Consider the following 27,408-nt stretch of genomic DNA (forward strand, 5'->3'; position numbering starts at 1 on the left):
TGGGCCGCACCACTCTGGCCTCCAATATTCATAGCACACATTGTTCGCCTTCCTTCGAATCACACACACGCTGCAAACAAAGAAAAAAAGGATTTCAACAATATTCAAAATGGTGAAAAAACTTTAAATCAATGTACGTCAGTTATAGATGGGTGATATGTATACACGTGATCTTCTAATAAGCATTTTAATTCTGTCTGAATCAAACGCCTCACCGGCCAATGCATGAGTCAGGAAAACTTCATAATACACATATGATGGAGATGGTCAAAATCATGTGGAATGGAGTACGACGTGAGGGCTTGCTTGTTCACCAACCTCGCTGATTTGTTGGACGAGCGGCCCCCATAGATCTGCAACCGAGCACAACCTGATGGGGGCATGTACATGGACGCGCCCACGCCGACGTTGGCGAGCTTGATGGAGCCGGATTACATGGGGTCATTTCTTGCCTTGATGTCGCGCCCAGACGTCGGCGAGATTGACGGAGCCGGATTCCACGGGGTCATTTCTTGCCTTGATGTCACGACCATATATAACGCCGCTCGAGGAGGTATGAAATCACGCCGCTGCCGTTGCCTGACAATTCCTAACCATAAGTTCGAGCGAGCCTGACGGGTACGTGTGGGCAGAAGCCTGGACGGGCGATGCAATCTATTAGGCGTGAGTAAGGAGCGTGGTCGACTCAGGCATTATGCGTTGGACGAGACGCAAGTGACCTCCATCGGGCCAGTCCGGTCGGGAGAAGCCGTGAGAACTGGTTTACGAGAGAGAAAAATAAGCAGGAAAAAACCATCGATGTGGCATGCCAGCTAGACTTCACAATTGGGACCTGTCTGCCAGAACACTCATGAAATTTTAAACAGGGTAAATCATGGCAGAACTTTTGTTAAATGGGGTAAAATGGATGAAATTTCGCTAAATGGGGTAAGTAGTGTCAAAAATGTCAAAATAGGGGGTAAAAACCGGAATTCACTCTAAAAATAAATACGGAGGCGGCAGTAGCGACAGCAGGCTCGTTTGGTGCGGCATCGGCTGTATGTCGTGCTCGAGAAGGCAAGTTCTTGGGAGCATCTGTCATAACTGTAAAATTCTTATCATATGTAACTACGTTGGAGGCGCTGGCGATCCGGGAAGGTCAATCATTGGCAGAGGATTTATATGTCAATCGCATTTACATTGCTTCAGATTGCAAGACGGTGGTTGATGATATTGGGAAGAACTCAAAGTCAGCGTATGGTGCTATTTTATATGAAATTATAGGTCGTTCCAGCCTTTTCAATTCTTGTAATATAGTTCATGAGTTCAGGAGCTTAAATTTCGATGCTCACAATCTCGCTAAGTTTGCTTTAAATCTTGGGTTTGGACGCCATATTTGGTTGGGCCAACCTGGGGATCTGGTTTTCTTACCTATAAACATTTTGGATTCTGAATAAAGCTTGGCGAGATTGTCTCAAAAAAGACTAAACATGGGCAAGTCAAAAAAAATGTAAGAGTTTCTAAAAAATAGTGTAAGAAGTAATGAAACAACACAAGGAAAAAACAGGACAAATCTTGACAAAAAAACCAATGGTCCAAAAAATGACTTACCTAAATTTAAAATATCAGGTGACTTGATTATATAAAAATTCGGTGTTGCTAAATATCAGTTGGCCGAGACTGGGCCAAGTCTCAATCGATGATATATTCGTGAGATCTTGTATGAAGATTCATAGAAAAAAATAGTTTTCTATTTTTTTTATCTAGTATCATATTTATTACTTGATTGAGACTTGGTTAAGTCACTTGATTGAGATCTAGCCACACCCATAAAAATAAGGTGTGGCTAGGTGTCAGTCAACTGAGACTTAACCAAGTCTTAGTCAAGTGATATAATACATAAGAAGAAGAAAAAAAGGAAAAACTAAAATAAATATTTCTGCATGAATCTCTATGCCAGATCAAAAGAATATAGCATCGACTGAGACATAATGAAGTCTCAGTCGACTGAGACTTATCAAACTATAAAAGTTAACAATAACAAGTATGTAAATGATGTGGTAAACTTTATAGTAACATATTGCAAAAAAAGCACAATTTCTATGCAAAAAACATAATTCTAAGGAATAATGAATTAGTGGCATTGGTATTACCTTCAATAAGAAATAATATAAAAACTAATGAAAAAATGTGCGTACAACTTACACAAAAATTGCGCTTTTTTAGAATATGTAAGAATAAACATGTAACAGTGGATTTTTTGCAAAATGAAAGAGTTGTGTAAGAACAAAATAAATTAGTGGAATTGGTATTACCTTCAAAAAAGAAAGAATTTGAAATTAAAACTAAAGAAATCAAAATAATGAAGTTTTATAGGGAAGAATGAATTAGTGGTATTGATGTTAACCTTTAAGAAGAAGAAAAAGGGGAAAAAGAAAAAAAAACAATGACAAAATTTACACACAACTTACACTTTTTATAATATGCAAGAGCAAGCCTGTCCTAGTGAATTTTTCACAAAAAAACAAGTTTTCTAAGAAGGTATGAATTAGTGGCATTGGTATTACCATTAAAGACAAAACTAAAAGAAATAAACACTCAAACAAAATCAAAATAATGAAGTTTTTTTCTAAAAAAGAATGAATTAGTAGCTTCGGTATTACCCTTTAACATGGAAGAAAATGAAACTAAAACTAAAACAAAATCAGAATAATGAAGTTTTTAAGAAAGAATGAATTAGTGCCATATGTATTATCCATTAAGAAGAAAGAAAATGATAAATAATAAACAAATAATCACAAAATTTTCACACAACTTAAATAGAATCGCACTTTTTATAATATACAAGAATAGACATATAATAGTGGAATTTAGGCAAAAGGAAAGTTTCCTAAGAACTAATGAATTACTTGTATTGGTGTTACCATTAAACAAGAAAAAATGAAATAAAAGCTAAAAAATAAAAATAAATTCTTTCTAAGAAAGAATGGACTAGTGGCTATGATATTACCATTTAAGTAGAAAAAATAAAATAAAACTAAAAATCAATTCAATTATTTTTTGTAAGGACGAATGAATTACTGGCATTGGTATTAAAATTTATGAGGAAAGAAAATAAACAAATGACAAACAATGATAAAATCGCACACAAAATTTTGTCTTTTTCAAATATGCAAGAATAAGTATATAGTGTTGTAATTTTCAACAAAAAATCTAAAAAGGAATGAATCAGTGGCATTGGTATTACTCTTAAAAAAGTAAAGAAAATAAACAACAACTAAATGGGAAAAAATTATGAGGAAGAATGAACTTGCAACATTGGTATTATCCTTTATATAAAAACTTGCACACAACTTTACACTAAAATTTTACTATGCAAAGAATAATCATATAATAGTGCAATTTGTTCATAAATTTTGTATTATTTGTGTGTTTACATTTACACTCACACAACATCCGAAAATACCCACAAAAGAAAATAAACGACTAATAAGTAAAAATAAAAAATAGAAGGAAAAACAAACAAAAACAGAAGAAAAAAAAGAACAAAGCGAGGGAGGGAATGAATTGACCGACCCAAATATGTGGTCAGTAGAAAAAGGCTAAACCAGCTCAGAGAACATAATAGGAAAAAAGGAAGCACACATCTCAAACCAGAAATCAATGTCCAAAAATATCAACAGACCCAAAATCAATTTTCAGCCGACTTACATATAGCTTAAATTATGCCAAAAATATTCATACCCGTAATAACCATGTAAAAAAGAAAACCCAACTGAAAAACATAAAGAAAAGCAAAAGCGAAACACATAAAAAAACAGGCATGTGTCACGGGCTTCAAGCCCAATAGAAAAAACTGCTTACCCAAACAGGGGCAAGTCAAAAATTCAACCTAAGTAAAAAAATTGACTTACCCCGGACAGGGGCAAGTCAAAAGATAATGTAAGAGTTTCTAAAAACAACGGTGTAAGCAATAATGAAACAACACGGGAGGAAAAGCAGCACAAATCTTGACAAAAGAAAATCAGAGGTCCAAAAAATGACTTGCCTAAATTTAAAATATCAGGCGACTTGATTATATAAAAATTCGGTGTTGTTAAATATCAGTTGATCGAGACTTGGTCAAGTCTCAACCGATGATATATTCGTTAGATCTTGTATGGAAATTCATGCAAAATTTTCTTTTTAGTTGTTTTTTATTTCCTTTTTTATCTAGTATAATATTACTTGATTGAGGCTTGGTTAAGTCCCACTCGATTGATATCTAGCCACACCCATAAAATTAGGATGTGACTAGGTCTCAGTCGACTGAAACCTAACCAAGTCTCAATTAAATTATATATTATATATAAGAAGAAAAAAGAAAAACTAAAAGGAATTGTTTTGCATGAATCTAAATGCTAGATCAAAAGAATAGAGCATCGACCGAGACATAACGAAGTCTCAGTCGACTGAGACTTAGTAGAATTGTAAAAATTAACAAGAACAGGTAGGTAAATGATGTGTTTAACTTTACAAATTGACTAATTCACATCTAGATGTTTTTTAGTTATGTCACGTCTAAGTTGTCCACCATAAGTTTAGAGGCTGCAAGATTCGTGCAAATCTGTTTTTTTACGTTGTTGTGTCTCGCGCGCGTGCTAGTGTGCCTTTGCATCACGTTCGCATTGTGCCCGTTGACTTTGTGTCGAGCGCTCGCTGGTGTGTGTCATGTGGGCTATGGGCTACGATTCCCCTTTTCATCTCAAGCCAGTGCACTTTAGAATCAGAGTTTTTTTTTGCTTGTGAATTGGAGTTTTTCTCGCGAAGAAAAATATACTTTTCTCGATTTGATTTTTATTTTTTTGTTTTTCCTTCTTTACTAATTTGTTTTAAATTCATGGACTTTATTTAATGGGATTTGCTAATTCTCATCGACATGACATTTGGCAATGTCTTATATAAGTTTCTGATCGTTCGATCTGTTTGTCTTAAATGTTGTGCAAATCTTGATTGTGGGTTGTTTTGTCGTGTGCGTTCCGTGCCGCGTCATGCATTCCATGTCCACTTGTCTGCCCGTTCGTGCATGCATCTTTTGTTGGGCAATTTTCGCTGCGTGATTAGCCGTTTAAATTTGTTTATAAATTGGAGAGCTGAATAGTTGGGGGGCCGTTTGCTTATTTGTTTTTCATGTTCTAGTGAAGGATGTTATTTATTTATATTTTCTATTTTCCATTTATTTCATTTCTTTTTATTTTTTCGTTTGACTTTCCCTTTTTTTCTTTTACTTATCCTTCCTAAATTCAAGAACCTTTTTTCATTCTGCCATCTGTTCACTTTAAATGTCGCCAAAAAGTTGATCTTGTCGTTTTTTCGAGCGAGACCCATGCGTTTGGTATCTACTTGTCAGCCCGTTTGCCCGTGCGTCTTTTGTTGTCCTTCGTGAAGCATTGAGGCCCGATAGGACTTTACTTAGTGAGCCGCTTAAATATTTTGTGTATTGGGGTTTATTTTGTGCGTTGTAGATTTTTTGTGGACGGCCACACGTCCTTTTATTTCCTGTTTGTGGTTATTTTTGGTTCAACTGTGTAGCTAGAGGACATCATGACTAGATTTTTTTTGTTTTGGATTTGCTAAATCTCATCGGGATATGAGTTTGTGATGTCTCATCTAAGTCTGTAACCGTCTGATTTGTTTACTTTAATGTTCGTACAAACTTGTTCATGCACGCTCGTGTCAGCTTGTTCTCCTTTGTTGCGCGTCCTCTTTGTCATGATTGTTTTTGTGTCATCTGTTCTCATGTTTCATTTCACATGGCCCCATATATATAGTCGTGGGGGGTGCATTTGTTTTTGTTTGTTTTCTTTGTGCATGTTTTATGGCCTGGTAAAGAATTTGTAGAGTCCATCCCGATTCCCAGACAAGAGCCTGTTTTATATAAAGGGAGCAATTGCAAGTTTTTTGTCTAGATAAAGGGTAGAAATGTGTAGAATTCAGATCAATGGGGAGAAATGTCAAAACTCCTTATTGTTCTTATAACCCTTGACCTGCAACGGGGCTCGTAGTTTCATAGTTATTCCAGTTGAAAGTTCACCCTTGATTTGCAAACTGGGCTCGTAGTTGTCCGAGTTACAAGCCCACCCTCGATTCTCCATTGGAGCATTTATATTTTTGTAGCCCAGTTACAAGCCAAACCTTGACTCGCTATTGAGCTCATAGTTTGCTTTCATCCTAGTTGCAAGTTCACCCTCGATTTTAACTAGGCTCGCTATTTTTTTGCATCATAACTGGGCCCAATTCTTTTTTTTCATTAGTTGCAAGTCCATCGTCAACTTGCAACGCCCCGACTTTTTGTGTTAGTTACAAGTACACCATCCACCGACAATTAGGGGCTGGCATTATTTTGTCCCAGTTGCAAGTCAAGGATCGATTCATAACTCGGCCCACACTTTTTTATCACAGTTTGGAAGAAAACCATCGATGCATAGTTGGGCCCTTGATCTTATCTAAGTCGCAAGTCAACCAGCAACTAACAACTAGGGGAGGGGGACAAGTGTATCTTTGTACGACTCTGAGCTGCATGTCAACCATCGACTCGCAACTAGGGGAGCAAAGCATGTTTGTAAAGGAACCAGTTGCAAGTAAACCATCAACTTGCAACTAGGGAGGAGGGGGTTTGTGTGTTTGTCGAGCCCCCAGTTGCATGTCAACCATCGACACACAACTAGGGGGAGGGGAGAGTGTTTATCGAGGCCGACCCCGGTTGCAAGTCAACCATCGACTCACAACTAGGGGGAGTGTTTGTCGGGGCAACGTCTGTTGCAAGTCAATCATCAACTTGCAACTAGGGGAGCCGATAGTGTTTGTCGGGGCCGTCCCCGGTTGCAAGTCAACCATTGACTCGCAACTAGGGGTGGCAAGAGTGTTTGTCAGGGGCCGACCCCAGTTGCAAGTGAACCATCGACTCGCAACTAGGGGGAGGGAAGTGTGTTTGTCGGGTCCCCCAATTGCATGTCAACCATTGACTCGCAACTAGGGGAGCAAATCATGTTTGTAAAGGAACCAGTTGCAAGTAAACCATCAACTTGCAACTAGGGAGGAGGGGGTTTGTGTGTTTGTCGAGCCCCTAATTTCATGTCAACCATCAACACACAACTAGGGGGAGGGGAGAGTGTTTGTCAGGGCATGTTTGTTTGTCGACCATAGACTCGCAACTAAGGGTGTGTTTGTTTTGTTGGGCCCCCTAGTTGCAAGTGAACCATCAACTCGCAACTAATGGCGTGTTTTGTTTGTCGTGGTCCCTAGTTGCATGTCAACCATCAACTCGCAACTAAGGGTGTGTGTTCTTATCATGGTCCCTAGTTGCAACTCAACCATCAACTCGCAATTAAGGGCGTGTTTGTCAGGGCCCCTAGGTGCAAGCCTACCATAGACTCCCAACTAAGGGCGTGTGTGTTCTTATCGTGGTCCCCAGTTCCCTGTCAACCATCGATTCGCAACTAAGCGCGTGCTGGTCAGGTCCTCCAGTTGCAAGTCATCCATCGACTCGCAACTAAGGGTGTGTGTGTGTGTGTTCTTGTCGGAGCTCCCAGTTGCATATCAACCATCGACTCGCAACTAAGGGCGTGTATGTTTGTTGTACGGGGCCTAGTTGCAAGTTAGCCATCAACTCGCAACTAGGAGGGAGGGGAGAGTGTTTGTCAAGGCTGATCCCGGTTGCATGCCAACCATCGAAGCGCAACTAGGGGGAGGGGGGAGTGTTTGTCGGGGCGTGTTTGTTTGTTGACCATCTACTCGCAACTAAGGGTGTGTTTGTTTTGCCAGGGCCCCAGTTGCAAGACACCAATCAACTCGCAACTGAGGGCGTGTTTTGTTTTGTCGTGGTCCCCAGTTGCATGTCAATGATCAACTCGCAACTAAGGGCATGTGTTTTCTTGTCGTAGTCCCCAGTTGCAACTCAACTATCGAGTCGCAGCTAAGGGTGTGTTTGTCGGGGCTCCCAGTTGCATGTCAACCATCAACTCACAACTAAGGGTGTGTGTGTTCTTTGTCGTGTTGCCCAGTGAAAGTCATCCATCGACTCGCAACTAAGGGCGTGTGTGTTTGTTGTACGGGCCCGAGTTGCAAGTTAGCCATCTACTCGCAACTAAGGGTGTGTTTGTTTGTTGTACGGGCCAAGTTGCATATCAACCATCGACTCGCAACTAAGGGCGTGTTTTGGTTGTTGTGGTCCCTAGTTGCATGTCAACCATCAACTTGCAACTAAGGACATGTGTTTTCTTTGTCGTGGTCCGCAGTTGCAACTCAACTATCGACTCACAACTAAGGGCGTGTTTGTCGGGGCTCCCAGTTGCATGTCAACCATAAACTCGCAACTAAGAGTGTGTGTGTGTTCTTTGTCGTGGTCCCTAGTTGCAAGTCATCCATCGACTCGTAACTAAGGGCGTGTGTGTTTGTTGTACGGGCCCGAGTTGCAAGTCAGCCCTCAACTCGCAACTAAGGGCGTGTGTGTGTTTGTTGTGCGGGCCCCAGTTGCATATCAACCATCGACTCGCAACTAAGGGCGTGTTTTGTTTGTTGTGGTCCCTAGTTGCATGTCAACCATCAACTCGTAACTAAGGGCATGTGTTTTCTTATCGTGGTCCCCAGTTGCAACTCAACCATCGACTCGCAACTAAGGGCGTGTTCGTCGGGGCTCCCAGTTGCATGTCAACCATCAACTCGCAACTAAGGGTGTCTGTGTGTGTTCTTTGTCATGGTCCCCAGTTGCAAGTCATCCATCGACTCGCAACTAAGGGCACGTGTGTTTGTTGTACGGGCCCGAGTTGCAAGCCAGCCATCGACTCGCAACTAAGGGGTGTGTGTTTGTTGTACGAGCCTCAGTTGCATATCAACCATCGACTCGCAACTAAGGGCATGTTTTGGTTGTTGCGGTCCCTAGTTGCATGTCAACCATCAACTCGCAACTAAGGGCATGTGTGTTCTTTTATCGTGGTCCCCAGATGCTAGTCATCCATCAACTCGCAACTAAGGGCGTGTGTGTTCTTGTCGTGGTCCCTAGTTGCAACTCAACCATCGACTCGCAACTAAGGGTGTGTTTCTCAGGGCCCCGGTTGCAAGCCCAGGGGCGGAGCCAGGGGGACGAGCAGGGGCCTGCGCCCCCACCCCCAACGATCGACAATTTTAGTAGCAGCGACGAGTAATTACCAACGAGATTAGATCAATATATGTACTCGCCCCCCTATACTCGAATCCTGGCTCCGCCACTGTGCAAGCCTACCATCGACTCCCAACTAAGGGCGCTTGTGTTCTTGTCCAAGTTGCGAGTCCACCCCCCCCCCCCACTTTGAAATTGGGGGTCCAATAATTTTGTCTCGGTTACAAACCCAAGCTCGGCCCGCAATTGTTGTTTTGTAGTTGTAGTTGTCCCAATTTCAGGTCCATGCTCGACTGGCAACTAGGGGCTTTGCTTTTAGTTGTCGTTGTCACAAATGCAAGTCCAACCTTGACTCGCAACTAGGGCGCTTTTTTCTAGTTGTAGTTTCCACAGTTGTAACTCCAACCTCGACTCGTAACTGGGCTTTTTTGTATTTTGTAATAGCCCCAGTTGCAAGTCTGCCCTCGACTAGCAACTGAGCTTTTTGTAGTTTGTAGTTGTTCCAACTGCAATTCCTTAATCGACTCGCAACTGGGCTTGTAATTGTAGTTGCCCCTGTTGCAAGTCCATCCTCAACTCACAACTCATCTTTTGCTTGTGAATCAACGGCGGTCTTGTGCGTTTTGTTCATCGAAGAGATTGAATACATAAACATTTATTTTGATTTTTGTGAACATTGTTTGAATTTGCAAACAATTTTTGAAATCACAAACATTATTAAAACCTTGTACATTTTTTGAATACATGAATTTTTCCTGGTTTTTACTAGTTTCTCATTTTAGCCTTCGATTTATATATATATATTTAGAAATGTTCAGCGTGCATTTTAAAATTGTTCAGTGTGTATTCATAAAAGGTTTACTGTGTATATTAAAAAAAGTTCACCATACATATAAATACAGTTTAATATATATTAAAAATCATAATATATTAAATTTTGTTCAGTGTGTATATGAAAAAATGTTCACCCTATAAAAAACGTGTTCAATGTGTATTTGAAAAGAAAGATGTTCTTCATATATTAAAAATGTTCAACATATATTAGAACAATCTTTATAATACAGAAAGTATAAAAAATAAACAATGGAAGAAAACTCGAAGAACAACTAAACCTGAAAGAGAAAAATAAAAATCATAAAAAGGAAAAAAACAAAAGGAGAAAAACACAAAGTGTACTACTGCGTACGGCTAGGCTACCGGAGGTAGCGATCGTATTAGCGAGCACGGAGGCGCGCTAGGCGTGGCCCTTGCAAGCACGATCTGGGTCTCTCCTGTAGTCATGCTGGATGCTGCATGATTATAAAAAAATAATATCACTCTGGGCTGGACAAAAAAAAAGAACAACAAACAAAGAAAAGGCCACAAACAAATGATGACATCTACTCAAAAAACAAAACAAGTGGTGATATCAGTTTAAATGTGACATAACTATGTCACATTTAGATGAGGCCTAGACAGATCCTTAACTTTATAGTAACTACCATTACAATGATTTGAGAGGGCACATATGTCAAGATTACCGCGATGATTTGTTCCCAGCCGGCCGGCCGGTCCAGCCGATCCTTAATTTTCTTTCCAAGGTAGGAGTATACGTTTCTTAGTGTCTTTGTTCTTTTGATGAGAGGGGCAAACTAGCCCCCATGCTTAATCATATATTCCACCAAAGCAAAAAAGAAAATCGATCGCCAAGAACGACAACAACAGTAACACAATTACACAACACACAAGAATGGAGTACGTACACACATACATACATACAATAACGGAAACAAACTCATCCTGGCGGCCTAGCTAGACCTCCTCGTGTACATCAATCATTTAATTTCATATCTGTCAATGGATTAATTAACTGGGTCAGGGCTTCAGGCGGGGAGGTAGGACGGCGGCAGCGGCAGGCCGACGACCTTGCCGCAGCGGAGGGCGTTCTCTGGCATGTTGTACTCGTCGCGCAGCGACCTCGCCGGCGAGACGACGCTCATGTAGAGCTGCTCCCCGAGGTAGTGCCTCTCCCACAGGTTGGTCCTCACGTTCCACATCCCCGCGTTGTCGAACGTCAGCATCACCGCCGACCACGACCGCGGGTACACCTGGATCGTGTGCCTGCTCACCGCGTCCAGCAGGTTGTACGTCTTCCTCTCCGCCGCCGTCCACTTCCCCGGCCCCATCCTGCAATACCCACATGCATCAAGTCCATTTCCATTAATTCCATCAGCGCCGCCGCCCGTACAATGCAATGCATGCCTGAGCACAAGAACTTAGGGTTACCCGACGGCGAAGAAGGCGTAGCCGTCGATGTGGACAGAGTCCATGCTCTTCTCGGGGTTCTCGAAGACGACCTCGATGAAGGTGCGGAACTCGGCCGTGATGACGTTGGGCACGACGTGCATGGGGCCGTTCACGGCAGGGGGTTCGTCGCCCATTTGGTTGTAATGGAACACCTGGTCGCTGACGTTGAAGTACTCGGCGAGCTTCAGGGGTGTGTCGCCGTCCACGTGGGACACGCCGTTGAAGCCGTACCTGAGCTTGCCCTCGACGTGGCCGCGGGTGACCATGAGCTTGATGGTGCGGGTGATGTTGATCTGCCCGTAGTGGTAGGACCCCTGCGGGTTGGGACGCGCCGCGCTGGCCGTCAGGTTCCACCGGAAGGACCTCCACTGGTTGATCGACCAGGCCCACCCGGCCGGCGGCTCCGGGACGTTAGCCGCCGGCGGGGTGTTGGAGCCGGCGTAGCGGATGACGGCGGAGACGGAGCTGGGGCCGGCCATGAACCTGGTGGAGGCCACCATGAGGTAGTCCGCGGGCTTCTGGTCGGCGTCGACGAGGACGGACATGCACTGGCCCACGTGCACGTCGAGCGACTCGTACAGGCCCTGTATCGTGTGGGAGCCGTCCATCTCCACGAGCTTCATGTCGTGACCCTGGATGCGGAAGTTGAGCGACGACTTGATGCCGACGTTGCAGATGCGGAGCTGGTACGTCTTGGCGGCCTCCCAGGTGAACATGGGCGGGTTGGCCGCCTCCTTGCCGCCCCTGCCGTTGATGAGCACGCCCGCGGGGCGGCCGATGCTGCGGCCGGCGTCGAGGAGGCCGGCCATGACGGCGTGGTCCTTGGTGAACCAGTCGCCGATGAGGACCTGCAGGTCGTCGGCGGGCGGGTCGTAGGGGACCGGGATGAGGAGGCGGCTGACGACGCTGATGAGGCCGAAGCCGCCGACGACGCGCTGCATGCCGACGGAGGGGAAGTAGAAGAAGGTGCCGATCTGGTCCTTGGGCTGCCAGTGGTAGGTGTAGTTGGTGCCGGGGGCGACGGGGCAGTTGGTGCCCGGGAGGCCGTCCTGCCACGAGTTCTTGCGGTGCTGGATGCCGTTCCAGGTGAAGAGCAGCGGCTGGTCCAGCTGGTTGAAGACGTTGATGACGATGTTGTTGTTGGAGGAGCAGTTGATCCGGGGGCCCGGGAACTCGTCGTTGATGAGGATCACCTTCTGCGGCGTGCCCACGATGTTCTTGGTGCCGTACGTCACGTGCCACTCCATGAACACGTACGGGTCCTCGGCCCGGGCCACCGTCGTGGACAGCAGCAGCAGCGCCAGCAGGAGGACGCCCCCCGCCGCCGTCCGGCGCATTGTCATCGTCGTCGTCATGAAAACCAAGATCGGTGGCAGGCGGGCGCGCGGGCTAGCTGGGCGGACTGGCGAGCGCTATATATCAAGTTCTGCTCTCTGCATCACAAAATACCAACACATTCGAATGAATTGATCGGAAACTGCATGCATCCGACGACGATTTGCAGGCTGCGTGCGTGCGTACCTTGAAGGATTTGTAATGTAGGAGTTGCGGGCGGCGGGATAGGTGGGTCTATGAGGAGGCCATGGAAGACGTCCCCTGGTTGTGGGAGGGGTGGAGGACGGTGGAGAAGGATGTGGAGACCGGGGAGGTCAACCGGGGAGCTTCGGGGTGAGGAGGGGACGCCGTGGCAGGGATTTATAGGTAGCGCCGCGCATGGCGGGGCGAAGGAGCGGTGCCGAGAAATGGCCGGAAGCAGGTATGCAGCGTGTGTCTGTCTCGCCGCCGTTGCCGCTCGGTCCCTGTTTAGACCTGTTCCAGCGTCTCGCCGGCCAGTTCGGGCCAGGACAGCCCAGCACAGCACGCACATAGCTGCAGCCAGCCTTCGATCCTGCCATGTTGACAGGTTTTGGCGCAGAAATGCCTTTTTGTGCTCGGGCTACATGAAGCTCTTCTTAAAAAAAATCAAGAAAAAAAAATGTCTCAATGATTCAAAAATTCTGAAACAATTCCAGGATATCATACGGATGTATACTCCATCTCCATGTATGTAAATTTTTATGACGAAATACATTGACACGCGAGCTAGCTACACAAAAAAGACAAATTGATGATTTTGAACACAGTGAACAATATGTGCTCTCTTAGGAGCATCTCCAACAGGCGCGCTAAACAAGCGCCGCGCCGCAAATTTAGCCAGTTTAGCACGCGCAACCCGGCGGGTGGCTCCAGCGGGCGCGCAATAACCGCGCGCGCGTTATAAGGAGCTGGGCGCGCGGTCGGAATTGCTATCTCATGCGGTGTATCTGGGGCGCCCGCTTCCGCGCTCGACTGTGCCGCGCGCTCGCGCTGCGCTCTGACTTCTCCGCCTCCTACGCCCCGCGCGCGCCGGAACCCCGCTCACCCCATCCTATAGCCGCGACCCCTCCACCACCGCCGCCGCCGCCGCAAACCCTAGCCCGGGTGGCGTTGGCCTCGCCTCCGCCGGAGCTCCTCCGACCATCGGCCTCGCGCGTGGCCTCTTCATGCCGTCGCGGATGACCTCGGCGGCGGGTGGCGTGTGACCGGGTGGGCATGATTTTGAATTTGTGGGCATGAACTTTTCTTCATCAATTTGTTTGTGTGTAATTTTATATGTCATGTTCATTGCATTTTGAATGTTTCAACTTCATTTTGTGTTCATAATGCCATATATGCAATGCCCCGGCGAGTCGCGCGCGCTGCTGGAGCGGCGCGCGCGCGTTGCATTTTAGCGCGGCTGCTGGAGCCAGTGCTGCGCGCCGCGCCAAACCAGGCGATCCACGCGCGGCAAAGCAGTTTTTTGCACGCGGCGCGTTCGGCGCCTGTTGAAGATGCTCTAACTACTCTATATAGAACCGACGATTTTTCACCTTTTTCCGTGTATCTCGCAAACCAATGTATTTTCACGTGTAGTATACATGCATATATCAATGTAATTTTTTCAAAGTTTAAAATGTGATTTTTTGAATGTTTCAGAAAAGGTGTTTCATATAGCCCGAGCACCAAACCACTGCACTTGGTATCGGTGTGCTTTTGTTCGAAGTAACTTGTACTTCTCAAGGCAATGTATTTATTTATTTTTAGTTGCAAATTTTTGTAGGTAGCTTATCAAGCTGACCGCTTGGTCAAGGTAATGTATTGTTTGCACTTCACACTGTACAAGTATACATGTACTTCACGTGACAGTGAACTTGTATCTCGTACGCTGTTCACATAGCACTTTTGCCCAGACAGTACACATGCACGCACTATGCAGTATGTGAGAAAAAAAACTAAAAATATAACAGAAGAAAAAAAAAGTCACACTAGGTGTCAGCCGCCCGATCCTTCACATGGGATCAGCCACCTCGGCAGCCATCGATTGCTTCACACCTCACCATCCCATCATTCCCTACCACCTCATCTCCCCCATCGGCTCCCCTCTACCTTGCATCACTAGCACGCTATGTAGCACCAAGAAGCATGCCCCAACGGCACCCTCTCACCTTGCAGCACCTAGACGTCGTCTCACGGCACTGAGTGCCCGGCTCCTAGCACACAGCACCAGCGCATCGCGGCACCGAGTGGCTGTATGGCTCCTTGAAGCAACGCTCGGCGGTGCAGGCAGACCTTGCAACACCTACGCATGCTTGCAAAGCCAGTGTCCCCCCAGGCTACAACACCGGTGTTCGCCCTTGCAGAAACGACATCAACATTGTTGTCGATCATCGCTGGTTTGTAGCAGTTGGCGTAGAAAGTGGACATTGCTAGGACAATGTGGGCGACGATGGAACTAGTGAGATTTTCCAGAGAAAGTAAGAGAGATGGCGCGAGGAAGATGACGAAGCGCGACACACACACACACACACACAGAGAGAGAAGAGGAGAAAAAGAGTGCCCGAGAAAACTCTGCAAGGAGATAAAGCCATTGGTTCGTGTTTGGGACCATTTTGTGGGGCACGTGTTGCATTGACGAGCCGACCGGCGCTACATATCTATCAGTCGACATAATTAAATATTTTTTCAAAAAAGAAAACCAACATCTGCCTCCTCTCCCAAGAGGGAGTTTAGCCCTTAAAGTGCTCATCGCATTACCCTATCCATGTGCGTGCGCTAGGGGTATCACTGGATTAGTTGTTTGCATGGTTCTCTATAAAAATTCCTAAATAAATAGGAGAATATAATTGCATGTCATGTTTAACAGATTAGACAATATAATTTTTTCCATATAAATATAGTATTTAATTATTATGAAAATGCTCCACTATCTATAAAAATATATTTATGTGTCCAAACAAAATAAGGATGCAACTTATTATGACATTTTCATTAGTAAAATATGGACGCAATGTTGCTTTGTCAAGATGATTGGCCGCCTCCTAAAGGAGAAAGCAATCAGGGGCAAAAAGCAACAAGGATGGAGCTAACCCTTGATCTGATATATTGAAAGATAAACCAAACAAGAGCAAAAATAAGAAGGATGGCACTAAAGGAAAGGCGTATGTCCGTATGTAGTTACATGATGGATGGTTCTTAGCATAAAAACATGCATTTGGTCGTGTATGTTGTCTATGTCAATATATTTGTATTTTTCACATATTACCACTAGTCGATGGGGGTACTTTGCGATGTCGAGGTTTGTATGTTGGCGGTTTTAGAAGTAGCTTGTTGAGTTGCCTTTGTGCTTGGGCCTAATAGTTTGAATTGTTTTTTTGAGGGGTAGCCTAATAGTTTGATAGTATTGCATGCATTGTTTGGGTTGTTGCTTGTTCGCCTATTAGGACATGTTTGCAACGGTTGCCCGATTTTTCATCAGTTAATTGATCAATCGTCTTCTGTTTAATTAATGAATGAGACAAATCTTTTACCTCCATTAAAAAGACAATTGTCCAAGTATCTAATATAAAACCGCTTCAAAATGTATCTAACGCCTTGAAAATGTATCATCCTATTTGGGTTTGATTCCGGAGCAAATCATTGAAGAAGGTCATAAAATCTGACGCTGAGTGTTTATTTATATGTCACCTGAATGTAAATTTTATTACGGGCTTGCTAAAAGTCAGACGATTGAGATTTAACGAAGTCTTAGTCGACCTTGTAGCATTTTGTCTCATCGTTTGCAACATTTTTTTTCTGCCGGGTGCAACATCCGTCTTGGTGGTTGTAGCATGTCGTCCCTCGTCAATTGTAGCACATCATCTCACGGGTCGCAACATCCTCCTTTGACAGTTGTAGCATTTTTATCAGAACGGTTATAGCATATGTTGTCGTTGCTTGCAGTACCGTTGCAACATTTTTCATCGCCGTTTGCAGCATCCTGCCATGCCGCTTGCAACACCACAACTAAGCTGACGTCACTCGATTGAGACTTCGTTAAGTCTCAGTCGACTGAGTCCTAAACACACCCTTTTTATTACTTTTGATGCTCTTTTTGTACTGCTACGACAATTAATGAATAGATCAGAAGATTTTTCTGTGAAAAATAGGGTACTGAGTGCACATCAAAGGCGCGTAGGCCATGACTCCGAGTAATGCTGCCGAAAACCATGACATGGACAATGTAAACAATGAACTTGCATCCAATGAATGTCAAGAGAGTGAAACTTGCATACAATGAACAAAGAAGAATCTAATACTATACGATGCATCACAAGTTACATCACTCGCAACACGAACAAAAAAAATCAATGTACAATTCATCGTCACAAGCTGACACGAGAAGGAACAAAATGTACACTTTCTATACCCCAAAATGAATGTACAATGTGTCTATTATTTGGGCTTGACCTCAAAGTAGGGCATGTAATCGGACGCCTCCCCGGCGCCGCCGTAGGACGACCGGGTGATCTCCACGTCGCTGTACGGGTGCGAGGGCGCGCCCCTGCCGGCGCCGTCGAACTCGGTGGCCGACGACCCGGCCGAGTTGGACCCCTCCCCGTCGGGCTCGTTGAGCAGCATGGCCTCCACCTCCTTGACGACGGTGCCCATGGTGGGCCGCGCCGCCGCGGACTCGTCCACGCACTGCATCGCCAGCTGCACGAACCGCCGGAACCCGGGCGTCCGCGCGGCGTCCCGGATCGCCGGGTCGACGATGGCGCGCAGGCCGTAGTAGTCGCGGTCGGCCGGGTCGATGGCCTGCCTCACCTCCCGCACAACGTACTTCCCCTTCTCGATCGGCTGCCTCCCGCTCACCAGCTCCAGCATCACCACCCCGAAGCTGTACACGTCGCTCTTCTCCGACAGCTGCTGCGTCATGTAGTACTCCGGGTCCAAATATCCCTGCCAAAAATGCACGCATGATTAATCGGCAGATCATATGGAGCAACTGATCGAGGTGAAAAATGTAGCAGTGGTTACGATCGTTACCAGTGTTCCTTTGACTTGGGTGGAGACGTGGCCCTTCTCGGTGTCGGCGACGAGCTTGGAGAGCCCGAAGTCGGCGACCTTGGCCTTGAGGTTCTCGTCGAGGAGGATGTTGGTGGACTTGATGTCGCGGTGGATGATCGGCGGGTCGGCGAGCTCGTGAAGGTACGCCAGCCCCCTCGCCGACCCGAGCGCGATCCTCAGCCTCTTCTTCCAGCCCAAGTACGTCCCTCTAACTGCAAACGTGCAGTTCCATCAATTTTGGGCACAAGTGAAATGGTAAACAACTAATGTAAATGTAGATGAGGGGTATTGTCAGTGGGGTGGTTTGGGACTCAGTAATTCAGATGTGCTTACCAACAAGGTTCTCCCTCAGTGTCCCACCGGCGACGAACTCGTAAACCAGCATCTGCTCCCCTTGCTGGAAGCAGAAGCCGATCAGGCTCACCAGGTTCCTGTGGTGAACCCGGGACAGCAGCTCGATCTCGTTCTTGAACTCCGGCGCGCCCTGCATCGACCCGGACTGCGCCCGCTTTATCGCCACCCGTATTCCGTCCACAAGTGTTCCCTTGTACACCTGTTCACACATTGCAGTGAGTAAGCCAGTGTGGTTGGCTAAATTGTGTTTCAACTTTCAACTGTTTGTGCAGGCCATATTTCAGGAATAAGATGGACAAATGAACTGATGCGGTTTTCAATTGTTACCTTTCCATAGCCTCCTGCGCCTATCTCATGGCTATCTGCAAAGTTGTCCGTGCAGCTTTTCAGCTCCTCGAAGGAGAAGAACCTCGCTCCTTTCAGCTGTGGAGCTCCTCCGCTGTCTTTCTGCGCCGCGCCCCACGAAGCTGGAATTTCAGAGAAATGATCAGATCAGTTTCAACCTTCATTGTCCATGTCATGGTTGCTCTTTGGATGTTCAGTTCATCGCAGATTGTTCAACAGTGATGCTACTGGTATAACAGAAACTGCAAGACCAGTTTGTATATTTATCCTTACCAAAAGGGTCGGTGCTTCGTTCTTTTAGTTCCTTGTTCCTTCTCTTCTGTCGCAAAGCGAACAGTCCCACCAAAATGAGGGCAATCACAAGAACCCCACCGGCCACTGCGATTCCAGCAACAGCAGCTGTACTGAACTTCGATTTCTTGCCACCAGCAACTGACACAGAATGTTTAAATAGTTAGTTTCACACCGCCATGCTGCTTCAAATCTTCAATTTTAAACAGGGGAAACTCAAGTACCTAAGAAGGGGACATATGGATCTGCAATGAAGAAGTAAGGCCCGAATATTGGCGGCGGCTTGTAGGTCTGGTTGCTGAGAAGAAACCCAATGCGGCTCACTTCAGACACGTTGAAGAGCGTCCCCGTCGACGGGAACAGACTCACTTGAACTTGGAGGTAGTTGTCCTCGTTGAAGTGGATACGGTTCAGGAGAACCGCACCTTCACGCAGACCCAGTAGCCTCCAGAGGGTTTCCTCCAGTTGCTGAAACCTAACGGTGTCCGACACATCCTTGAAGGACGGCGCTCTGAAGACCATCTTGCCATTGTACGAATAGGCGCAGCCGCAGTTTGCGGGGTTCTGGCCCTGACCACTTTGGCACCCACTTGCCGAGATACATTTGGCCATGCTAGTGCTGTATGCTATCACGTTCGGTTTCTGGACGGTGCAGAATGCTACAGTGGGTTTATCGGAGCAGACTGGATTCAGGGCAAGCCTGTATGCAGATTTTAAGAAAAAACAGAGGCATGTCAGTGAATGCATGGAGAAAAGAAGTAATGGCCAGCATTTTAGGATCTTACAGCAGTGTCTTTTTGTAGTTTGAAATGCCAGCGACATCAACTATGACGTTTCCTTGGAAATCCACGGTTTGCAGTTGTGTGCCGATGCTGCCTGGCATCGTAAGTACTCCGTTCAACTGGTTTTTGCTCATTACACTGTACCATCATCAATACGAACACTTGAACATGAGAATGACTTATTTCTCTTTTCTTATTGAAGTTACTATGAGTATAGTTTGCTAGAAAATTACACTTCATGCAGCTGGGGCAAATTGAAGAGTTCCTGGGGGACCTCGCCAGTGAGGCTCGCAGAAGACATCGATCTGAGTGATAACAAGAATATCACGATAAGTATGACATCATCGAAACAAATTGTTGCTTTAGAGAGTCAACCGTTTAAGATAACTCACATTGAAGAAATATTTGTTAGATTTGTGAACCAGGCTGGGATTGCTGACGCGGTAAAGCTGTTGTTGCTTAAATCCCTGGTTATTAAAGCATTGACTAGTCAGTATTTTCCGAGATTGTTTTATATCACTGGGCAATGCAGCATGGAAGCATTATAGTTAGGTTCTTACACAACATTTAACACGTTCATGCTGCTGAGATTTGGCACTGATCCAGTTAGCTTGTTGGTTGCCAAGTTCCTGCAGAAAGCATTTTCAGTAATAGGTTTCTCAAGTCTAAAAAATCTTATCTTGACTAGTCTTGGAAGACACTTACAGCTCATTTAGGTTGACCAAGTTGGTGATGTTAGGAACTGCTCCCGCAAATTGGTTCCTATCCAGTCGGCTGTCGAAGACGAGAAATGTGTCAAAGATTGTGATAAAAACAACTCTCGAGGAAAATGTGTGTTTCATTGTTCTGAAGCTACTTACAGTACTTGGAGCGAGGTAATGCTTCCAAGCTCACGCGGAATTGGGCCTGTGAACTGATTGCTATCAAACAATCTGAAAAAAATGAAAAGAAATATTAGCAGGATATATTTATCGATATAACATAAATTGGAAAGTTTGGCAATCCCTTACATGTGTATGAGGGTCATATTAGACTTGAAGAGGCCTGTAAGCGTTCCAGATAGCTGGTTCTTGTTGAAATGGCTGTCCACCAATCATAGTTTAGTTAGAAAGATTAAACAACCGGCTGCAAACCGATGATCTTCCTTAATAGATCAAGACAAAAAAAGTAGTATCAAACTTACAAGTGCTTCGTGTTGGTAAGAAGATCAAGGCCCGGTGTCGTTCCTGTTGAGATAGGGACACTTCCTGTGATGGCATTATCTGCCAGGTCTAGCCAGAAGAGTTTTGAGAGTAGGCCAAGCTGAGGCGGTATTGTGCCCGTCAACTTGTTTGAATTCAGCGCCCTATATGTATAGATAACGTTTCACAGAACCAGTTAGTTTTTCTGTCAATCAAAAGAAATAAGACGAGGAGTTTGCGAATGCGAGAAGTTTCTTTTGAATCAAGCTAGCCACTTACAGGAATGTCATCTGCAGGAGGTTGCCTAGTTCTTTAGGAATGTCTCCGCTGAAGCTGCAACCAGCCAAGATTCTGACAAGTACATCGAAAGCGATTCAGTAAGTCTGTTTGGTCAACTGCTATTGCATCAGGAGCGGAAGGGTTGAGAACAATGAGCAATTAATGCATCGCTTACAGTGTCGTAAGCTTCCCAAGGTTCCCAATCGAAGCGGGGATCGTACCACTGAGACCGCTGTTGAACGAAAGGTCACTGCAATGCAAATGCTTGTGTTAGAGTGTCCACATATCAGCAGCAGGTCTTCAGAACTTCTACATCTAGTTTCATCTAGATTTTCTTCCATGCAATATTAAATGGAAGCATCTCTACTTTTCCTTCATTTTCAAATATATTACCTAATCCATGTTCACTGCCCAACTACCATTTTTTATAATACAAACTAACAATCAAAACTTAGACATGGTAAACTTGAATGGGTCAGCTCAGTTTTTTGTTTTCTTTCAGGACATGGTCAGACAATAAGAAAGCAGAGTTCATAATTGAGAAGCAAAACTGCTCTGACTGGTTCAACATATAGCCTGAGCAATGGCAGCTCGGAGGCAGCGAATCCATGGTGGGCGGGCGAGGCGACAACTTACAGGAACATGAGCTGGCCGAGCTGCCCGATGCTGTCGCTGAGCGTGCCCTGCATGTTGGCGCTGGATAGCCGCCTGCGAAAACAAACCAAAGGAAATTTGGTATGATGAGATGAGGCACACACTTGACTTGGCTGTAGAAGGAGCCGCGGGGGACGCGATGGATTCGATTGTACTCACAGCGATGTCACCCTCCCGTTGCCGCTGCACATGATCCCGTCCCACGGCGCGCCGCAGGGGTCGCCGGAGTTCCAGCTCGACGGGTAGTTGGTCCACGCGCCCATCACCGACCGGAGCGCCGCGGCTGCCATGAGTAGACACAATCCATGCAGAACGAGGTGAGCAAAGCAGGGCGGAGAGATGCGTTAGATGAAATGGAACGGAGCTTTTTGGACGGCGGAGGGGAGTGGCTGACTGACCATCGTCCGGGTTGGTCTGGCAGAGCCCAGCCGGCACGGTGGCCGCCACGAGCAGCAGGAGCAGCCGCGCCCGCCGCGTCGCCGCGTCCATTCTCTATCCACGGGCCAGTCCACGACGGACGGAGCAGCAACAACGGTGGGCGCCTGACTCGATCACTTGCCGGAGCCTCGCCCGGAAGCACGCACGTTCGCCGGAGCGAGCAGGGCGCCGCCGCGCTTCTTGCGCTCTGTGTATCGTCTACCTCGCTCCTCTTGGTCGTCGGAGGCTCACGTACCCTCTCTCTCTCTCTCTCTCTCTCTCTCTCTCTCTGGCAAAAGTCGGAGACGGGAAGGAGGCGGGCACGGCAGGGCGTATAAATCCCACCAACCCAACGCCAGCGGCCTGCCTTGCTTCTTCCCCGACGCAGCGCAGCGCAGGGAAGAGGTCAACCCGCCCGGGGCAGGGCAAAGGCAAGGCGAGGCGAGCGAACGCAGCGACGCACGCGTTCAGACAAGACAAGGCAGCCGGGTTTGCACTGCGCCACGTTGGTCAAACTAACCGAGCGGCCGAGGAAAGAGAGAGCCGACTGCGCATTTCCACCATCTTTTTTATATCTTATATAATTTACGCATATACAAATCCGAGCTGGAATATTCAAATCCTCGACGAAAGCGGGCCCCGGTTCTGGTAAAGACAAAGAGCAATTTTGAAATTATTCAAACGTTTTATCGGGAAAATTAGAAGGATCCCCACGGGACGACTACCTGCTGGTGGCCTGTAGCCATCGCCGCCGGTTGCAGTTGCATGATTTGCGCGCTGGCGTTGCCATCGTCGTCTTAATTAGCTGCACATTCTTTTATCCGTGGCTAGCTAGTAGTGGTCTGGGTGCTCGCCCGGCCATCGGCTTAAAAATCCAACGACCAGCCTTTGATTGCGTCTTGATCGGTTCGCGGAGATTAGTTTATATGCCGAGGAAAACATCCGAGGACAGTTGACAATTAAAAGGGGCATGCATATGAGGCTGGTTGTAATAAGAGTATCATAAGCGGTATCATACATGTCAACTAGACTTTTTAGATGCTGTGACACACAAATAATTGAAGAAAAAAAAGGATATAGTATCATATCATGATACTGTATCATATTAAATATTTTACTACTTTGTGTCATGCATGACAATTAATAAGGCAGTCTAAGATACTAATTTATAATAGTATGCATTACAGAAATAATATCATACACTAGTATCATATGATACTACTATATGATACTGTCCATTACGACCAGCCTGATGCAACTGGGACGAGGGCCAATCGAATCGGGTGGCTGAATGGATCTATCCATCCATTGTCCGTCCGGCAGTCCTCTGGCCGGGTACGGTGTTTATGTTTGTTGTTTAGCCCGTGGATTGGCGATTTTTAATGCGAGCGTCGCGGGGTGGTGGCTGATGGAGACGGCGACGGCGACTTTCTCTATCCAAGCCTCGGTCTCGGATCGATTGGAACAGTTGAGGCCGGGCGCTGCAACTGGATCGAATGTGCGTCTTCTTCTACGTGTGCATGTATGTATGTCTATCATCCATCATCGCAGAGGCAGAGGACAGAGCCTGCAAGTTGCAGCGGACGGACAGTGGACGTGAGGCCCGGTCAGTGGCCTGCTCCTGGTCAGAGAACAACAGCCAGCCCGGCCTGGCCTGCACGCGTGCTCCGCTCCTCTATCCCCTCCAAATCCGGCGTCCCCGTCCGCCCGTCCGCCCGTCGAGGCCTCGCTCTCTCCCCTACCGCAGAGACTTCGATGCGGGTCGCCGGCCACCGGAGCGTACTTTCTTCGCCTTCCGCAGCTCCGGCCTCCCGCCTCCATGGCACAGGCAAAATGGCGGCCGGGAAGCGGTCCGGCTGGTGCACGGCACACCACGCACCGGCGCACGTCGGCCATCGTCACCGCAGACGTTTCACGTGCGCGAGAACTAATCCTCGACGGTTTACTCTTGACAGTTTCATACTTGTATCGTGCTACATACTAGTAATATATATCACAGCGTGGACTCTACTGATATAAACCTTTTAAAGAACATGCTCGACAAATAAAAACAGAGTCCCGACCAAGCAAGAAACGTTTTCGATGCGCGCGACTCGGCGGCAACGAATTCATCCCGAATCGCCAGCCGGTGCTGATGGTTAAAAGGGAGATTACCTGGTCAACAACGCTGTGATTTCAGACTAAAAATCAAAATGTGCCGTCTCCCAGAGTTCCAGTTCTATATATGCCAAAAAGAAAGGTGATCGGGTTGAGAAGTCTGACGGAGGGTGTGGATATTAGTTTCTGATTCCATCTAGAAAACAGGTCAACCTTACATAAAATATGTGTCTGCCCTCAGTACCGCCTCGCCTTGGACTCGCTCCTCGCGAGGATCATCCCGGAGAGCTTGTCGACCTCGTAAAGGATCCCGGCAGAGAACAGGAAGCTGCGGCCAGGTGGAGCAACAAAAAGGAAATCAGATCGTTCATGAGGAGCTGTTGCACTAATGTAATCACCGGAAAAAGGTAAGAACAGCAAAGGCAGCAAAATACAGAAAAGACATATCCAAGTTATTTAAATGGCAGAGCTCTTGATAATATTTTTTTTGTAAATGGTGCCCTTCCCTTGCTAGATCCTTGAAGGGGAATAGTCACTAGCATAATTGTGTTGGTGCCAACCAGGCTTCTTTTGCTGGTAGCTTGCTATGTGCCCAACACACAAAACACTTGGAAAATGCTGCCTCATCATGTGACCAGAGTAACATGAGCTAAGGCTGCTAAGTTCTTTATCATGTACCAGAGTAACATAGGCTAAGTCAGCTAAGATCTTCACAATGCACCACAATGATATAAGCTCTATCAGAGCATGTGAGCACCACAATGTCAACACCATGGTGGATGTAGCAAATAATTTCACCCCACATAACAAAAAAATGTGATTATTTTAATATTTTCAGAATAACTTTAGCTCCTCTCCTAGCTAATCATGATTGTTAGGTGACAGAATTTTTTTGACTAGCCGAGGAAATTTTGTTGCATACAAGTATATGCAACAATAACTCGTTCTAATCTGACAGGCTGTAGAAGGATCACTAATTAGATGGATTTTGCTCAGCTGCTAATCATGCATCCTATAACTACTGTCAACATCAAACAATAGGTAACCTACAGTTGGCAATGCTGTTATAAGTTAGTATTGTCTAATCTACTCCCTCTGTTCCTATAACAAGTCTTTTTAGAGATTTCAATATGGACTACATACGGATGTATATAGACGTAGTTTAGAGTGTAGATTCACTCATTTTGCTCTGTGTGTAGTCCATATTGGAATATCTAAAAAGACTTATATTTAGGAACAGATTTACAGTACCGGCCCATTAAACTTTGGATGTATTGATATTTGTTACCTTATGTTCCCATCTACTATTGCAAACAAGAGCAAATAAAAAATTCATAAGCATAGTTCCATCAGCACATCTAAGATTAGCATTTCTGAACAAGGAATCGTCAAGGTCTATCAGTTCTATCATGGGACCATACAACTATTAACGACTTGAACAAAGAATTGGCAAAGTATGTTAAAGGAAGCATACCATGTTGTGATGCAAACACGGTGGACAGTGCCAGCTACAATAAGAGCAACAAGTTGTGCTACAACAACTGCATGAAAAGAACAGAAATGATGACAGATGGTTCAAGTCAAAAAATGAAAGAAAACATGGGAATGAAATATATACCTGCACCCCACCCGGTTCTAACACCACTAGCTTCTTGGTAATTACCGATAAACTGCAAAACTTGCTCTAGTTAGCACATTAAAAAAAATCCATGCAGCAAAGTAATAATTGTTGTTTGCTGATGAAGGAAATGATCATCATTCTTATTTACAACACAAAACCATACAAGGGTGTCAGTCAGATGTATATAGCATACATGCTTCCTAGTTGCTACATTTTCCCCCTTGATGAGGATCTGCTTGCACTATTTTCTCGTTATAGAAAACAAAACTGACAAAAGATGACTTATCTATAGTCATCTGTGGAGGTTTTGGGGTTTAGGAAATGCTTCACCATGTTGAAGCCAGAGTGGATTCCAATACAAAAACAAGGCCCCCTTTGGTGTCTTCTGCGGATTTAAAGTGACATGAACCCACAAAACTACCACAATTAAGGCTTGCCATTGGTCATAACTTTTTAGTACTATATACCTAAATATTTTACCACAAAGTCAATTATACTTCAGGAGCTTAATAAATTAGAACAAAAAGCTTATGTCTCCAAGACTGTTGGATTTGAGAAGTCAACTCTTCATGGCTCCATCTGGAGACAAATACATCTGTATCCAGACAAATCTAAGACAAGAATTTTGGGACAGAGGTAATACTAGACAAACACGACCTTAGCTGCCACTTATGATAGCTCACATTGTGGGAAGTAATTGACAACTGAGCCTACATAACAGAGCAATGTGAATTTCGGATCAAGGGATATTTATATTTTAGAAGAGCAATGTGATGGGGCATTTTCTATTTGAGAAGCTACTCTAGTCTGGAAAATTGAAGCTGAAGAGCACACGCAACCTGCAGAAACTAGCTATCAGAAGTTACATGACCGAGATTTCTATCTTCCACCGCTGAATGTTAAGTACTACACACACTGGATACAAGAACAATTACAAACCACATGCCAATTTGCTCCCAGTTCTACACCCTAAACATTTTTTTAGAGAAAACAAAATCACAACCTACGAATGTCAGTGCACTACCAATCAGGTGAGAGGGCTTTGTCCACCACCACGAGTAATAAGAAGCAGAAGGAAGAAGAGAGGGACGACGCACGGTGAGGAGGAGGAGGAAGAGGAGGGAGCTGACGAATCCGCCGGCGATGGTCTTGAGCTCCGACGCGGCGAACCAGCCCCGGTACATCTCCAGCAGCGACAGCGTCACCGCGAACAGCAGCAGCGACAGCAGCATCGACCGCCCCGTGCCCGCCATCTGCGACACCAGATCTCCGACAGCCAACGGGCAGCGAAATCAACACCCAATCCAAGAACCAAAATCGTCCCAGCGCCGCAGGAGAACGGAGATCCTCACCTGGACCGGCGCCTAGGATCGGAGATCTGAGGCGGCAGCGCGGGGGAGCAGTAGGGTTTTGGCGCTGCCGCTTCTTCTTCCCCAGTCCGTCTCCGGTCTCGCGAGGTGTGTGGTGTGGTGAGATCTACCACGCCGCCGAGTCGTCGTGGAAGAGACAATGTACGGGCCGTATTGGGCCGACGATTCAGAGCCCGATGGACCCCGTTTCGGGCGTATGGGCGGCTCGGTTCGGTTGGAATGTTTTGCTTAA

At 45.9% G+C, this 27,408-nt stretch overlaps 3 protein-coding genes across 4 annotated transcripts; all 3 read right to left on the reverse strand.

Moving 5' to 3' along the window:
- Positions 1-10,907: 10,907 nt before the first annotated feature.
- LOC125536409 (L-ascorbate oxidase homolog) lies at positions 10,908-12,809 on the reverse strand. Its single transcript, XM_048699627.1, has 2 exons — positions 11,381-12,809; positions 10,908-11,281 (listed from the first exon to the last, which is right to left on the reverse strand). Exons 1-2 carry the CDS (start codon positions 12,754-12,756, stop codon positions 10,978-10,980), a joined length of 1,680 nt encoding a protein of 559 aa, XP_048555584.1. The 5' UTR covers positions 12,757-12,809; the 3' UTR covers positions 10,908-10,977.
- Positions 12,810-16,959: 4,150 nt separating this feature from the next.
- Positions 16,960-24,065, reverse strand: LOC125521826 (leucine-rich repeat receptor protein kinase HPCA1-like). Its single transcript, XM_048686891.1, has 19 exons — positions 22,070-24,065; positions 21,831-21,954; positions 21,654-21,725; positions 21,193-21,267; positions 21,018-21,089; positions 20,741-20,902; positions 20,568-20,639; positions 20,418-20,489; positions 20,263-20,331; positions 20,118-20,186; positions 19,950-20,024; positions 19,791-19,862; positions 19,561-19,695; positions 19,000-19,475; positions 18,758-18,916; positions 18,467-18,606; positions 18,119-18,338; positions 17,765-17,997; positions 16,960-17,677 (listed from the first exon to the last, which is right to left on the reverse strand). The coding sequence occupies exons 1-19, from the start codon at positions 22,158-22,160 to the stop codon at positions 17,171-17,173; spliced, it is 2,895 nt and encodes a 964-aa protein (XP_048542848.1). The 5' UTR covers positions 22,161-24,065; the 3' UTR covers positions 16,960-17,170.
- A 173-nt stretch (positions 24,066-24,238) lies between these two features.
- On the reverse strand, positions 24,239-27,324 carry LOC125521870 (protein KRTCAP2 homolog). Of its 2 annotated transcripts, none has more exons than XM_048686937.1 (5): positions 27,159-27,324; positions 26,904-27,059; positions 25,804-25,855; positions 25,660-25,726; positions 24,239-24,513 (listed from the first exon to the last, which is right to left on the reverse strand). In XM_048686937.1, the coding sequence occupies exons 2-5, from the start codon at positions 27,057-27,059 to the stop codon at positions 24,423-24,425; spliced, it is 366 nt and encodes a 121-aa protein (XP_048542894.1). In that variant the 5' UTR covers positions 27,159-27,324; the 3' UTR covers positions 24,239-24,422. The 2 variants fall into 2 exon arrangements, with proteins under 2 accessions (XP_048542894.1, XP_048542898.1); XM_048686941.1 differs by having other exon boundaries at positions 26,904-27,073; positions 27,159-27,308.
- Between the last annotated feature and the right edge of the window lie 84 nt (positions 27,325-27,408).

The sequence above is a fragment of the Triticum urartu genome, chromosome 1 (assembly GCF_003073215.2).
Source record: "Triticum urartu cultivar G1812 chromosome 1, Tu2.1, whole genome shotgun sequence".
Classification (NCBI taxonomy): Eukaryota; Viridiplantae; Streptophyta; class Magnoliopsida; order Poales; family Poaceae; genus Triticum; species Triticum urartu.